At 39.9% G+C, this 16,566-nt stretch overlaps 1 protein-coding gene across 3 annotated transcripts in view; it reads left to right on the top strand.

The window, feature by feature from the left end:
- RNF220 (ring finger protein 220) overlaps window positions 1-16,566 on the top strand; it is a 384,981-nt gene that overhangs the window by 355,672 nt on the left and 12,743 nt on the right. For all 3 annotated transcript variants that reach the window (XM_053693391.1, XM_053693390.1, XM_053693392.1), the window contains 2 exons: window positions 12,172-12,280; window positions 13,303-13,377. In XM_053693391.1, the coding sequence (XP_053549366.1) occupies window positions 12,172-12,280; window positions 13,303-13,377 (184 nt within the window). The remainder of the gene's footprint in view (window positions 1-12,171; window positions 12,281-13,302; window positions 13,378-16,566) is intronic.

The raw sequence follows: 16,566 nt of genomic DNA, 5'->3' as shown, positions 1-16,566 counted from the left end.
TTCTGGACCTGCTTTTTGCCCTTCCTTTCATTTTGTATTTATTGTGCTGATTTTTCTGCATTTGTCAAACCCTGGCCTAGTTGGTTTAATCCCTTTTGGAAACAGAACTTGCATTTAATGGTAATTGTGTTTCTTCCTCAAAAAGCAAGAAATTGCACAATTAGACTTTATTGAAAATGAAGATAATAAATCTATCTCATTATGGTTACACCTAAACGTCTTTTAAATAAAAAATATTTTGTTTTTGTTTTGCGGTACCCTTTCAGACATGTTCTATATTATATATATTTTTTTTTTTTTAGATTGTACTGGTTAGTATAGGTATCCCTTTAACATTAATGTATTGTGTCCCGTAGTATTACTGTTGAAGTCTAAGGCTCAGAACTTATTTTGTGGAAAGCAAAGTGGAAATAAAGGGAAGCGCTAAAAAGCAAATCCTAAACACTATATGTGTAATGATAAGGAATCGGTTTAACAGTTTTAAAACTGGCAAATAATTTATAAGACAAAGTGTGAAAGAAAGAAAATAAATAAATTACAAAAATATATATATATATATATATATATATATATATATATATATATATATATATATATATATATATATGTATATGTATATATCCACCTCTATTCCCTGAGATCTGACCAATGACAAAAGAGCCCCCAGAACCTTTGTGACTATTCTGGGAGCTGTAGCAAGGCCATATGGAAGGGCAAATATCAGAAATTAGTGATGATCCCTGAATGGGAACATGAAGATAAGAGTCCTTCAAGTCTATGGTCGTCATGAACTGACCCTTTTGGACCAAGAGAAGAATGGAACGAATGGTTTCCATTTTGAAGGACGGAACCCTGAGGAATTAGTTCAGATACTTGGGATGTAAAGTTCCCTCCTTTTTGGGAACCACAAAAAGAGTTGAATAGAATCCTTGACCCTGTTCCTCTACGGGAACTGGAACAATCAACCACATCAACCACACAGAAGATAGGTCCTTTACACAGTTTAAGAAGGCCTCTCTCTTTACCTGGTTCACAGATAACCCTGATAGGATAAGTCTGCCCCTGAAAGGACAAGTCTTGAATCCTCTCCTGTATCCTTAGGATACTATGTCCAAAGCCCAAGGGTCTGGGACATCGCGTATGCAAGCCAGACGAAAAAGCAAAAGCCTGCCCCCCACTTGATCCAAGACTGGATTGGGGGCGGCCCCTTCATGCTGATTTAGAATCATTGGAAGGCTGACTGGATTTCCAAGATGACCTGGATTGCTCTGGCTTGGAAGACAAAGACTTTTGTTTCTTGATCTGCAGACCAAGATTTTAACCACGGAGCTCTGCAAGCCATAACAGCAAGGCTAGAAATATTGGCTCAGTCTAACCACTTGCATGTTGGCATCACAGATAAAAGTATTGGCCAACTTAAGAGCCTTGATCCTATCCTGGATGATCTCTATAGTAGTCTCTTCTGAGATCAGACAAGACATTGCACCAATAAGATGCTGCTCCCGCAACCGTAGCAATACTTGCAACAGGCTGCCACTGTATCCCTGAAGAATGTAGATATTCTATAAGTAAGCTTCAAGCTTCTTATCCAAGGAATCTTTGAAAGAACTATCCTCAGTAGGAATAGTAGTTCTCTTGGCTAGAGTAGAGATGACACACTGTGCCTAAGGTAGAGGGAGCTAAGAGTCACGTACAGAGTCAACTACAGGAAACATTTTATTAAAAACAGGGGCTGGGGAAAAGGAATCCCTGGTTTGTCCCATTCCTGAGCTATATTCTCCACCATATGACCAGGAACTGGAAAAACGTCCACAGATGGAGTGACATCATATACTCTGTTAAGTTTACTAGACTTTCTTTGGATTCTCAGCAACAGACGAGTTGAAGTCCTTCAAAGTAGCAAGAACCTCCTTCAAAAGTAATCAAAGGTGTTCTAGCTTTAAATTTAAAATTAACCTCCTCTGAGTGTAGTATTGGCCATTGCAGATTCAGAATCGGAGATCTCGCCTTTAGAAGTCACTAAGCAATATTTTTAGATTTCCTCTTTCGCTTACCAGCAACAGGGAAGGCTGATGTCCTGTTAAATAAACACCCCCAGAAGGATGTTGAGAGGAACTGCAGGGTACTGCATGTGAAACTGCAAAAGCATGGGACGTTAAAGGGGGAAAACTGAGACATGGCATGAACAACTTTATCCTTCGAGATATGGCTCAGAGGAGGAATCCTTGTCTCTAGATGACAAAGTCCTGCTTAAACATGTGGAACATAGTTGCACACGAGGAAGAACTTGCACCTCCAAACAATATAAACATTTGTCAAAATTGGTACCCAAATTCAGTTCAGTATCCATGTTAAACATGTATTCACACTAGTAAGAAGACTTATTCAAGATAAACCCTATGCAATTTAAATGTACCCTGATGTAATGGTACTTAAAAACTGTCAGACAGAGAAAACAAAGAGTAAAAAACCTTAAAAAAAAAAAAAACCTCAGACTTTGCTGAGGACTTACCGCTCCTGATACCCATTAGTAACGAGTCAGATGAAGGAGACAATCAATACTCTGAACCGGAGTCACAGGGAATTCTCCAGTCATGCAGCTAAATGCGCTCCGCTAAAAGACCGGCTGACAGGATTGCCGGAGAAGCGGAAGCCTCAAGTATGGTCACGTGACCGCAAGGAAGAAAATAAATTACGAATGCACCACAAAACGATACTGAATAAAATGAAATGCTATAAAGTACTGTATACGTCGGTATAATGAAATAACTACATCAGGCACATGTATAGTAGAAATAATAAAAAAGAAAAGGTATATTAACCCCTGCTTTTCCAGAGCCATTGTCTCGCAGCCAGCCATAAATAACTTGAACCTGAAATCCAGTTAACGTTTTATATACCCCTAGCAGTACAGTACTCTACAAGCTGCCTGAAAAAATATTCCAATCCAGGGAGTATTATAATGGCCACAGATTTAATCCTAAATGCTGACCCTCCATAAGGTATAAGCACTTACCTGTGGATCCAGCTGCCAGGCAGAGGCAGCCTGTCAGGTGTGACAAACTCACCAACATCTGTCAGACCTGTAGACAAAGAAAGGACAGAGTAACCAACCCTGGCTTTCCATAAAGGGGTAGCATAAATGTTATAATAAAGCAAGGACTACCTCGCCGCTTTCTAACTGCTAAAAGCCACCATAAACCCCTTAAGGACCACAGCACTTTTCCATTTTCTGACCATTTGGGACCAAGGCTATTTTTACATTTCTGCGGTGTTTGTGTTTAGCTGTAATTTTCCCTCTTACTCATTTACTGTACCCACACATATTATATACTGTTTTTGTCGCCATTAAATAGACTTTCTAAAGATACAATTATTTTCATCATATCTTATAATTTACTATAAAAAATAAAAAAAATGATGAAAAAAAACAGTTTCTAACTTTGACCCCCAAAATCTGTTACACATCTACAACCACCAAAAAACACCCATGCTAAATAGTTTCTGAATTTTTGTCCTGAGTTTAGAAATATCCAATGTTTACATGTTCATTTTGCTTTTTTTGCAAGTTATAGGGAAATAAAATACAAGTAGCACTTTGCTATTTTCTAACCATTTTTTTCCCCCTCAAAATTAACGATAGTTACATTGGAACACTGATACCTCTCAGGAGTTGCTGAATATCCCTTGACATGTAGAACCCAAAGTATTGATATAGGCCCATTTTGGTATATTTCATGCCATAATTTCACCGCCAAATGCGATCAAAAAAAAAAAAAAAAAAAGGTTCAATTTTTCACAAACTTTTTCACAAAGTTTAGGTTTCTCACTGAAATTATTTACAAACAACTTGTGCAATTATGGCACAAATGGTTGTAAATGCTTCTCTGGGATCCCCTTTGTTCAGAAATGGCAGACATTTATGGCTGTGGCATTACTTTTTGGTAATTAGAAGGCCCGCTAAATGCTGCTGCGCACCACACTTGTTTTAGGCCCAGCAGTGACGGGGTTAATTAGGGAGCTTGAAGGGTTAATTTTAGCTTTGGTTTAGAGATCAGCCTCCCACCTGACACATCCCACCCCCTGATCTCTCCCAAACAGCTCTCTTCCCTCCCCCACCCCACAGTTGTCCTCGCCATCTTAAGTACTGGCAGAAAGTCTGCCACTACTAAAATAAAAGCCTTTTTTTATTTTTATTTAAAAATATATTCTGCTGTGTACGATCCTCCCTGACCCCCCCCCAAGAAATATCTAACTCTCCCCCACTATTTGCCACCATTTTGGGTACTGCCAGTACCCACTTTGCAATCAAATGTGTTTTTTTTTTTTATTTTTTTTTTAATCCCACTTTTTCTGTAATGTAGCTGCCCCCCTCCATACCCTACCCCCCTCCCAGATCCCTTTTCAAAACATATTCCTCCCTCCTCTGCCACCCACCACCCTCTTCCACCGCTTAATTTTTTTTATATGCGGCCAGATCGCTGGCACGCACACACACGCCTCCACCCACCGTGCGCACCCGACAGTCATTTCCCACTGCTGGCCGGAAACTCACCAACGATGGACCGCCCACCCGATTCCCTGCAATGGCTCCCACCCCCCAACGATCGGCACCATCGCTGGCCGATGCAGAGAGGGCCACAGAGTGTCTCTCTCTGCATCAGTGTGCCAAAAAAGCTATTGCAGTGATGCTGTGTCCACTGCTTGAAACCCCTGAGGACGTACAGGGTCGTTAAGAGGTTAATCTTACTAATGAGATTGACATGGACACAGCATAGCCCCAAATCCTTGCTTGCAGGGAAAAGTACCCATGAAAGGATTCTCAGACACTCATCTTCGCCATCCTCCCGATCAGAGGCAAAGAATTACTGGGAGTTACAGGTAAGGGAAGTTACACTTAACAGCTCTGCTGGGGTGCTCTTTGCCTCCTCATGCTGGTCAGGAGTTGAATATCCCACAAGTAATTAGAATGACGTGGACTTTCCATGACATAGGAAAGAAATAAAATGTAATGATTTATTTTTAATAAAGCCATTCTTGTCAAGTATCTTGAGATGAAACATATTGTTTCCTTACTGCAGTGGCAGAAACAAGGTTGACAGCAGTGCCATGTGCAACCTTGATGCTAATCCTTGTCCTACAGGGTTAGATTCCTCCAATTTTTGCCACTGCTTGTATCAGGGGGATCTAATCTCATCGCCAGGCACACGGTTACTACTTTGTAGAAGCAGGGGGTGATCTAATATGATCGCCAGGCACAAGGTTACTACTTTGTAGAAGCAGGGGGTGATGTAATCTGATCGCCAGGCACACGGTTACTACTTTGTAGAAGCAGGGGGTGATGTAATCTCATCGCCAGGCACATGGTTACTACTTTGTAGCAGCAGGGGTTTTTCTAATCCGAGCACCAGGCTTATGGTTACTACTTTGTAGCAGCAGGGGGTGTTCTAATTACCAGGCGCACGGTTACCTTTTTCCTGACCATGGGTCCTGGCCGCACATAAGGCCCCAAAGGATTTTACTTCTCAGTTCTGAAGATTCAGCCTTCCCCTCCACGCTCCCTGCTCTTGTTAATAAATGTATATTTAACAATGTCTGGGAGCGTATGAAGTGATAATAACTAAATCAATACCCCTGCCATTGATTTGCCCAGGTTCCCTGCAGCGTGACGCAGCTAGCGGTGCGTTCATTTTCCAGCTAACTAGCGCCCTGATCTACAGTCCAGCAATTGATTTGTCCGTTGTATCAGGCTGATCTGAGACTTTATCCCTTCAATCTCCATTAGAAACTGCCTTCTAATTCATTTCTCTGGCTGTAGACCGTGATTCTTGTGTGTGGGTTTTTTTTTTCTAGAATTTAAATTTTCTACTCCCTAGGTTTAGGAGAACCTGACTTAGGGCTTAATTATATAAATATGATATAACCCCCCTACTCCTTGTGCTCAAGGGAGATGATATAAAATTATCCTCCAGCTCTGTGAGATCCCTAGTGAAATTCTTAAAAGGCAGATTCCTCCATTTTTGTATGTGAAGGCGAGACAAACCTAGTGCAATATAGCATTGTGTGACATGAGAGTTCTGCTGCATTTACGTGTGCTTTGTATTTTATATAACTTTACCTTTCAGATTGTTTAATTACATTTAAAAATATAAAAGTGTATAATTAGTGCGCCAACGGTCTAAAATCAACTATCAATATAAAGGTGAATAAAAAGTGTATATGCAGGTGGCAATCATAAAGTGATAATTTCAAAAAATGAGACCAAGTAGGAAACAGATAAGTTATTCCTAGGTCTAAACTCAAATAACAAATGGTGATAGTAAATTAGTGCTGTCTTGGCAGTATACTCCTTAACTAAAAAAGGGGGTACTGGCATTTAAAATACAAGGCAGTGGTTGTTAGTAGACACAGCGATATAGTTAAATCGTTAATAGATACGATATAGTGAGATCGTCCCAATACACAAAGTTCAAATGTATACAAATGTGGTGGGCGTATCGTCCAAATCACAGGAGGCAAGCACTTCTTCAAACGATCCCTGTTGGTGACCCAGGGGTGGATACTACATAGAAAAGGAGATAAAAGAAGGCGCCAACATAGTGCGGTTACCAATGAGATGGGACACGCAGTGCAAATAAAACCAAATACTCACAGGATGAAGGACACTTGAAAAGTGTCACAAGTGCCTCCTGGACCCTCAGAGTTGTCCAGCTAACTCCCACTCCACTGTGGTGGTAAGATTCCGCTCGTCTCTGCCAATTCAGGTAGCTACGCTGGTGGTCTTGGCTATAGTCAGTGTTCCAAAAGGACAGTCCTTTTGGAACACTGACTATAGCCAAGACCACCAGCGTAGCTACCTGAATTGGCAGAGACCTGGGGCTTATATAAAGGCTCAGTTTGCATCAATTGCAAATTAAACTGAAATGTTTTCACTACAGTTTAATTTGCTTTTGCCTTTAGTTTAGTAAATATTACTTTTCTGTCAGTTAAATGGGTGTATTGTCAATTTTTAGAAAACTTCACCTATATATAGTTGGCTAGGAAAATTAGTGAGGCAAGCTTGTTTAAATGCTTACATCACCTCACAAGACTTGTAAGAGAGCTCCAGATATACCAAAGGAACGCCTCTGTTCAGCCCAGGGATCTCTCCTGTCCCTCCCACTTTCTGAAGCTGTGTTTTATTTTACAATAGAGAAAATACCAAGTGCAATGTAAGTTGTAAAAGATACACAGAAATATATAAATTATGATCTAATTTGTTAAAGTAGCACAAAGTTTCAGAGCATAATCAGAATTTGTAAAATCACTGCTGAATCTAAAGCTAAATGTATTAAAATAGAAAAGAGAGAGAAAAGCTTAAAAGTAATAATACTGAAAGGACCCAATCTGAAGTGTAAAGTAATATAAAATACAAAGCACAGAGTGTAAATAGAGCAGAACTGTCATGTTGTGTAGTGCTATATAACACTGAGCTTGTCACTCCTTCAACTGCAGGGAACGCCCCTTAGACACGTTTAGCAACATCTGCCTTTCTATAATAATCTTGTGAGAGATCTCGCAGTGCTGGAGAGTTTTGCCCTTTTTCTTTGATCATTCAATGAGTTCAGCCCTGTGAAGTCTGCACTACAATTTCTCTCAGATAACAACTGTAAAACACACATTATAATAACATAATGGCTGTGTATAACCCTACTACATAACATAATGACTGTGACTACCCTCGTACGTGTACCTAATTGCCTTTATCATATAACAACTGAAAAACAACGCACTTTATACTAACGTAATGAGAATGAGTAACCCTGCTACATATCTGTACCTAATTTTCTTTATCAAAAAACTGTAAAACGCACTTTATACGAACAATGACTGTGTGTAACCTGCTACATGTCTGTACCTAATTGTCTTTATTAGACAAAATGACCAAGGCTATCCCTGCTACATATACGTCTCTAATTAGTTTTATCAGATAACAACTGTAAAACCATGCTCTTTATACTAGCGTAATGGCTGTGGCTACCCTTGTTGTCTGCAGACTTAAAGTGAATGTTAATTTTGATGCTAAAGTGCCCGGTTTTTAAAAATTTGATTAAAAACAGGGGCACTTTAATTCATCAAAATTTACATTTCACTCCTGTTGTAAAAAAAACCCTTACCTTTTAATCTTGACAGCAGCTCCAGCTTCCTCCGGTCGTTGCAAGCCGTTTCTGATGTCAAAATGATGGATAGGTCATCCTCCAATCACGGGGGAATCAGTGTCTGATTCAACGCTGTGATTGGAGGAAGCCAGATTCTTCATTTTAGACCCAGGAAGAGGCTTTGCGACAGGTGGAGGAAGCTGGAGCTGCTGTGAAGATTAAAAGGTAAGTTTCTTTTTCTCAACAGGAGTGAAATGTAAATTTTGATGAATTAAAGTGCCCCTGTTTTTAATCAAAGTCTTAAAAACCGGGAACTTAAGCATCAAAATTTACATTCACTTTAAGCCCAGATTGGCTCCTCCATGTAAAACAAATGGTGAGTTTGGCTATTGAAAAACAGTTGCAGTAAAAAAAGGTTTATTTTAAGAACATTAAGATCAGGAGGAAATGAATTCTAAAAGCATTATACAGTAGTGTACCAGGGTGTGACTGAACTAGAAGATCAGGAGGGAATGAATTGTAATAGCATTATACTGTAGTGTACCAGGGTGTGACTGAACTAGAAGATCAGGAGGGAATGAATTGTAAAAGCATTATACAGTAGTGTACCAGGGTGTGACTGAACTAGAAGATCAGGAGGGAATGAATTGTAAAAGCATTATACAGTAGTGTACCAGGGTGTGACTGAACTAGAAGATCAGGAGGGAATGAATTGTAAAAGCATTATACAGTAGTGTACCAGGGTGTGACTGATAAAGAAGATCAGGAGGGAATGAATTGTAAAAGCATTATACTGTAGTGTACCAGGGTGTGACTGAACTAGAAGATCAGGAGGGAATGAATTGTAAAAGCATTATACAGTAGTGTACCAGGGTGTGACTGAACTAGAAGATCAGGAGGGAATGAATTGTAATAGCATTATATGGTAGTGTACCAGGGTGTGACTGAACTAGAAGATCAGGAGGGAATGAATTGTAATAGCATTATATGGTAGTGTACCAGGGTGTGACTGAACTAGAAGATCAGGAGGTAATGAATTCTAAAAGCATTATACAGTAGTGTACCAGGGTGTGACTGAACTAGAAGATCAAGAGGGAATGAATTGTAAAAGCATTATACAGTAGTGTACCAGGGTGTGACTGATAAAGAAGATCAGGAGGGAATGAATTGTAAAAGCATTATACAGTAGTGTACCAGGGTGTGACTGATAAAGAAGATCAGGAGGGAATGAATTGTAAAAGCATTATACAGTAGTGTACCAGGGTGTGACTGATAAAGAAGATCAGGAGGGAATGAATTGTAAAAGCATTATACAGTAGTGTACCAGGGTGTGACTGATAAAGAAGATCAGGAGGGAATGAATTGTAAAAGCATTATACAGTAGTGTACCAGGGTGTGACTGAACTAGAAGATCAGGAGGGAATGAATAGTAATAGCATTATACAGTAGTGTACCAGGGTGTGACTGAACTAGAAGATCAGGAGGGAATGAATTGTAAAAGCATTATACAGTAGTGTACCAGGGTATGACTGATAAAGAAGATCAGGAGGGAATGAATAGTAATAGCATTATATGATAGTATACCAGGGTGTGACTGATAAAGAAGATCAGGAGGGAATGAATAGTAATAGCATTATACAGTAGTGTACCAGGGTGTGACTGATAAAGAAGATCAGGAGGGAATGAATAGTAAAAGCATTATACAGTAGTGTACCAGGGTGTGACTGATAAAGAAGATCAGGAGGGAATGAATAGTAATAGCATTATACAGTAGTGTACCAGGGTGTGACTGATAAAGAAGATCAGGAGGGAATGAATAGTAATAGCATTATACAGTAGTGTACCAGGGTGTGACTGAACTTGAAGATCAGGAGGGAATGAATAGTAAAAGCATTATACAGTAGTGTACCAGGGTGTGACTGATAAAGAAGATCAGGAGGGAATGAATAGTAATAGCATTATACAGTAGTGTACCAGGGTGTGACTGAACTAGAAGATCAGGAGGGAATGAATAGTAAAAGCATTATACAGTAGTGTACCAGGGTGTGACTGATAAAGAAGATCAAGAGGGAATGAATTGTAAAAGCATTATACAGTAGTGTACCAGGGTGTGACTGATAAAGAAGATCAGGAGGGAATGAATTGTAAAAGCATTATACAGTAGTGTACCAGGGTGTGACTGATAAAGAAGATCAGGAGGGAATGAATTGTAAAAGCATTATACAGTAGTGTACCAGGGTGTGACTGATAAAGAAGATCAGGAGGGAATGAATTGTAAAAGCATTATACAGTAGTGTACCAGGGTGTGACTGAACTAGAAGATCAGGAGGGAATGAATAGTAATAGCATTATATGGTAGTATACCAGGGTGTGACTGAACTAGAAGATCAGGAGGTAATGAATTGTAAAAGCATTTTACAGTAGTGTACCAGGGTGTGATTGAACTAGAAGATCAGGAGGGAATGAATTCTAAAAGCATTATACAGTAGTGTACCAGGGTGTGACTGAACTAGAAGATCAGGAGGGAATGAATAGTAATAGCATTATATGGTAGTATACCAGGGTGTGACTGAACTAGAAGATCAGGAGGTAATGAATTGTAAAAGCATTTTACAGTAGTGTACCAGGGTGTGACTGAACTAGAAGATCAGGAGGGAATGAATTCTAAAAGCATTATACAGTAGTGTACCAGGGTGTGACTGATAAAGATCAGGAGGGAATGAATTCTAACAGCATTATATGGTAGTGTACCAGGGTGTGACTGAACTAGAAGATCAGGAGGGAATGAATAGTAATAGCATAATATGGTAGTGTACCAGGGTGTGACTGAACTAGAAGATCAGGAGGTAATGAATTGTAAAAGCATTATACAGTAGTGTACCAGGGTGTGACTGATAAAGAAGATCAGGAGGGAATGAATTGTAAAAGCATTATACAGTAGTGTACCAGGGTGTAACTGATAAAGATGATCAGGAGGGAAGGAATTATAAAAGCATTATACAGTAGTGTACCAGGGTGTGACTGATAAAGATGATCAGGAGGGAAGGAATTATAAAAGCATTATACATTATAAAGTAACTTAATCATTTGGAGGCAGAACATTGTGCATGTGTTGTAGTGCATTTAACTTTATTCATTTATTAAAATGGTTTCCTAGATGGTACTTGCCCAATTGGAAGGTTTTGCTGATATAAAGTAGTTTCTTTCATAAAGGTGGTGAGAGTTCTCAAGACATTACTCCTGGGAATTCCACTCCTGACCACTAGGAGGAGACAAAGATTCCTAAAACTCTGAGGCCTTAAAACCCCTCCCATCTCTCTGGTAACAAGTTTTATCTTTGCCTTACAGAAGAAAGGTGAAGACTGGAGGTGCTCCAAATGTTCTTCTGTGAGAGTGGTCCTCTGGACTATTGTCACAGGCATCTTTATTTGGAATTGGGCTACAGGAACCTTATATTCTTATACACCCTAGGTTTTATTAGCGTGCATCAGTTTTTTTGTTTTTTGCCCGTTAAGATTTGATTAGCGCTAGTTTGTTCTTCCTTTATTTCATGTATAGCTCTGTGTTTTAAAGGGATAGAAAGGTCAGCTTGAAATAGAAACATTTTTACAATATACTTCCATTAGCTTTTAGTAAAGGTTATTACTGGTTTTCAGCGGCATACGCACATATCCTGTGATGGCCTGTGCACCAGTATTCAGACACTTAACCTCAGAGAGCTGGCAAGTGTTATGTATTGCTACTGAAGATGTAATCGGTTTAATACAAGCCACTAAAGACTCTCTGAGAAGGCGTAGTGTCTGAATACTGGTGCACAGACTAGTTTCTAGTATTCTGGAAGGTGTTTTGGGGATCTTTACCTTCTCCTAGTCAGGAGTATATTTCCCAGGAGTAATAGCGTGTGGACTCTCACCACTAGGAAATAAATTTATTAGGTGAGCAAAAATTATATTTTTGCTGCTGTCGTTTGATATCTTTTCACATTTGTACTTTCACACCTTTTCAGAATATATATATTTATTTTTTTCTTCAGAATTACAGAAGACTCAACAGTGACGACGTTTGACGCACTAAAAGCTCGTATTCGAGAATTAGAAAGACAGCTGTCAAGAGGGGATCGCTACAAATGCCTCATTTGCATGGTGAGTGTCACACATCTGTGCAGTAGTAATGCCTCCACAAAAAGTATTAGACCATAACTGTATATGTGTAAGCTAGGTAATGTCACACATCTGTGCAGTAGTAATACCTCTCACGTAAAGTATTAGACCATATCTGTATTTGTATAAGTTAGGTAGTCACACATCTGTGCAGTAGTAATAATTCTCGCATAAAGTATTAGACCATAACTGTATATGTATAAGCTAGGTAATATCACACATCTATGCAGGAGTAATAACTCTCATATAAAGTATTAGACCATAACTGTATATGTATAAGCTAGGTAATGCCACGCATCTATGCAGGAGTAATAACTCTCATATAAAGTGTTAAACCATAACAGTATTTGTATAATCTAGGTAATGTCACGCATCTGTGCAGTAGTAATACTGCTCATATAAAGTATTAAACCATAACTGTATATTTATAATCTAGTGGCATGCATCTGTGCAGGAGTAATAACTCTCATATAAAGTATTAGACCATAACTGTGTGTATGTATGTGTGTGTATATGTGTGTGTGTATATATATATATATATATATATATATATATGCGCTAGGTAATGCCACGTTTCTATGCAGGAGTAATAATTCTCACATAAAGTATTAGACCATAAGTGTATTTGTATAAGTTAGGTAATGTCACACATCTATGCAGGAGTAATAATTCTCACATAAAGTATTAGATCATAACTGTAAATGTATTAGGTAATGTCACACATCTATGCAGGAGTAATACTTCACATAAGGTATTAAACAATAACTGTATATGTATAAGCTAGGTAATGTCACCCATCTGTGTCCTCATCGTAAATTTGCCATATTTTTTGCTATGATAAAATTAAGAGCAAAATGTGTGCATTTAAGTGAAGCACACAGCTGGCATCTAGTCCCTCATCGTAGTGACACTGTGTGCATGACTTGTCCAGGATGCTACAACTGCTGCTTGTGTCAGGGGCTGATTACAATTTATGCACATAATTTCCTTTCTTTTCTTGCCAGGACTCCTACACCATGCCCCTGACGTCGATTCAGTGTTGGCACGTGCACTGTGAGGAATGCTGGCTGCGCACACTGGTGAGTCTTGCGGAAGGTTTGTAAGACTAATGGCTGGTGGGAGGCAAACCTACCTTGAGACACAGGTCCTAATGAAAAACCCCACACTGCTAGGTGGTTATGTATAACATTGTTCTATTGCTTGGGAATCCTTGTGTGCATGCTATTTATGTGCTAGGCACCACGTGATGTATCTATGGGCACTGTACGAATAAATCATGACGGTAGGATTGAGCACAATGATTTACATCACTCTGTGATGTGAGGGGATTTAAAACAAGGCACATTCAGACTTTGTATAGCCTTAGGAGGACCAAGATTTTCCCTAATAAGAGATAAATATACTTGTACGTGTGTCCTTAAAGTGATAGTAAATCCTAGCGTTTCACCACTGGAACAAATAAAGGGCACTTTTAGTAATGAAGTATTATGAAGTGTTCGCCACGCTGAGCTACTCAGGCAGCCCACAGCAGAACGCTATTTTTCAGTGAGGTTTCGTTTCCACCTCTTATCCAATAGCTGTGTGTGCCAGCTGGCATTATGATGGATAACTAGCATGTTATTGGCTAAGTTCACCTTATTGATAAAATAGTGTTCTGCCATGGTCCCCCTGAAGCGCTCAGTGTGGCGAACGCTGCAGGCAAAGGAACTTTTAGCATGAGGTATTTTATACTTCATGACGGAAAGTCCCCTTTCTTTGTTGCATGTGTAAATCCTAGCATCTCACAAACGCTAGGATCACTTTAAGTCACCTGCCGGCTAATAACGTGCAGCTTCCTGCTTAATAAGATGCATTTTGTTACAGCTACACACTAAGGAGCTTGACACTTGTACTGAGAAACTTTCCACTCATGTTCCCCTCAAGCTGTCCTAGCCTCAGTGGTTGTTACTAATGTAGCCTGAAGACTAAATACAAACTTTGCGACGCTCTGAGTTTGTGCTTATTTAGAGCTGATAAGTCTGCCCTTTACCCCTTGCTCTGCCATCTCCATTGCGTAGGATTTTGTGTAATTCACATTGCGTCGTGATTTTTCCACCAGCAGCAACTCAATTTGATGTTTATGTAAAAATATAAACCTACCTTGTTTTAATGGTCTCTTGACCCCTCCAATGTTATGCTAGGGTGATGTGTGTAAAGGAAACTGATTAAAAGGATTTGTCACATGTAATGGTGTTAGCTGTTGTGCAAGTGAATAGTGTCATCACACTATGGGAGGGGCCTTATCAAGTGGCATAATCAAAATGTAAAAAAGCCTTTCCTATCAAGTTAGGGGAGCATAACGCTGCCTGCCTATGGTTTAATCCTGCACTTAGTTCAGTAGGTGGTAGCTAAGTTTACAACAGACAAAAGCTCTGATCCATGAACTGAGCACAAATACCCCACATAGTACACTTTAACGGCCGGCTATACAGAGAAGTCTTCTTTGTATAAAACAGTTTCTATATTTAGTAAACCTATTGTCACTTTATGCTGCCGGTGCATCACTTAAGTCTGCTCTTGCGGTTGTGTCTTTCTTTCGTAAAATGATGGTCCACAGTTCTCCATAGCGTATGGGATATATTTCCTGCCACTAGGTCAAGAGCCCATATCAGAGTTTAAAATCCCTCCCATCTCTCTTAGTTATGTTCTTGGCCTCGTAGGAGTTATTTGACAATAGAGCTGTTTCCAGCTACTTGCTTATGGATTTGAATTTGGGAGCTCAGACCAATGTGAGACCCAGAGTCCCAAGGGAGTATTACTAACAAAGAAGACAGAAGAGAAACTTCACAGCAGCTGGATGATACAGGGACACATGAATACCCTGTTATGTGCACAGTACTTCCCTAGGGGACTTCAGCCATAACTACCCTCAGGCGTCACAGGGACTCGTCCTTGGCCTCCCCTGAGGGACACAGGTATTTCCTACCGCAATCCTTTGCGGTACCCAATAACTGCACTGGATGGGCTCTCTACTGGATACTGCGGCAGCTGCATTGACAAGGGTTTGACATGCCTGGTAAGGTAAGTGACTTAACATAGCGCACACAGAGCCCATAGGCTATTTGTAGGTTCCCTGACACAGGTACAGCATAGCCAGGGGACTTGGCTTGCTCTCCTCACACATTTTTTATTTTTTAGGTCCCTACCTACCCTATTCTAATCACAGCTCTCTTGCAGCTCTGGGGAAATTTTTATGGCACTTTTTATGAAATAGGTGCCTGGCCTTTAAGTGTGTTTTTGCAAAGACCTTTATGCAGCTGTACATATGAGCACATTCTTATGTGATCTACAGTGTACCCAATTTACTATAATATACGCAATTACATATTGTACTAATCATAATAGCGCAGATAGTTATAATAAATTATAATGCCACCATTTGTCATTGATACTTCTTTATAAGTCAATAAAGCATTGTACTTCCATCATTGCCAGGGGATGTAAACAGATAGTGTTTATGTCAGTCTGCATTTCCATCTTAATGAGAGGATAGTCCACTGCTTCATTCATTACTTGTGGGAATTAAGAAGCTGGCCACCAGGAGGAGGCAAAGACACTCCAGCCAAAGGCTTAGATACCTCCCCCACTCCCCTCATCCCCCAGTGTCGCAAGATTGGAGTTGTCTCTTATGGAGGCTAGTACTCTAAGAAATGGGACTGGCGCTTAGTCCTTTCAGCCTCTCAGTGAGAGCATGGGTGAAAGTTAGAATCCGGAGATGCATGGGGAGTTCTTCCGCGAAAAAATCCTGATTCATGATTAACAGCTCCTTAAGCAATCAGCGTTGATAAGTTTCGCTGCCTGCTTTATTCTCTTAAATCCATGTCGGGAGCGATGCTACTAACCTGACACTTGAAGGGCCGTGTTCCTGTTCCACGGCATAGATTCTGGTAAGATCGTTTCATTTTATACACATATGATAACGCAAGAAGCCCGTGTCACAGTGTGTCTCCTTTTATCTCTATAGAATCATGGGCTAATATCACTGGAAAGGGGATTATTGAACAGGGGGGCGGATTTATGCATAATATTTTATTGTGTTTGATGCTATGTCTAGCAATGTGTGAACAGCCAGGCGTAAGAGCAGTGCAGCCTTCTTTTGGCATGTTTTTCTGTAGTGCAGGGGCGGTCCTGCATTTCACTCAATCTGACCGGGAGTGGCTTCTTCCACTCTTTTTCCTGATCGGCAATTGCAGGAGACGTAACGGTTTCTCTGTTGTTGGGGTCATAGG

Source organism: Bombina bombina, chromosome 10 (genome assembly GCF_027579735.1).
Source record: "Bombina bombina isolate aBomBom1 chromosome 10, aBomBom1.pri, whole genome shotgun sequence".
NCBI lineage: Eukaryota > Metazoa > Chordata > Amphibia > Anura > Bombinatoridae > Bombina > Bombina bombina.
This window is presented reverse-complemented; position numbering and strand designations above follow the sequence as displayed.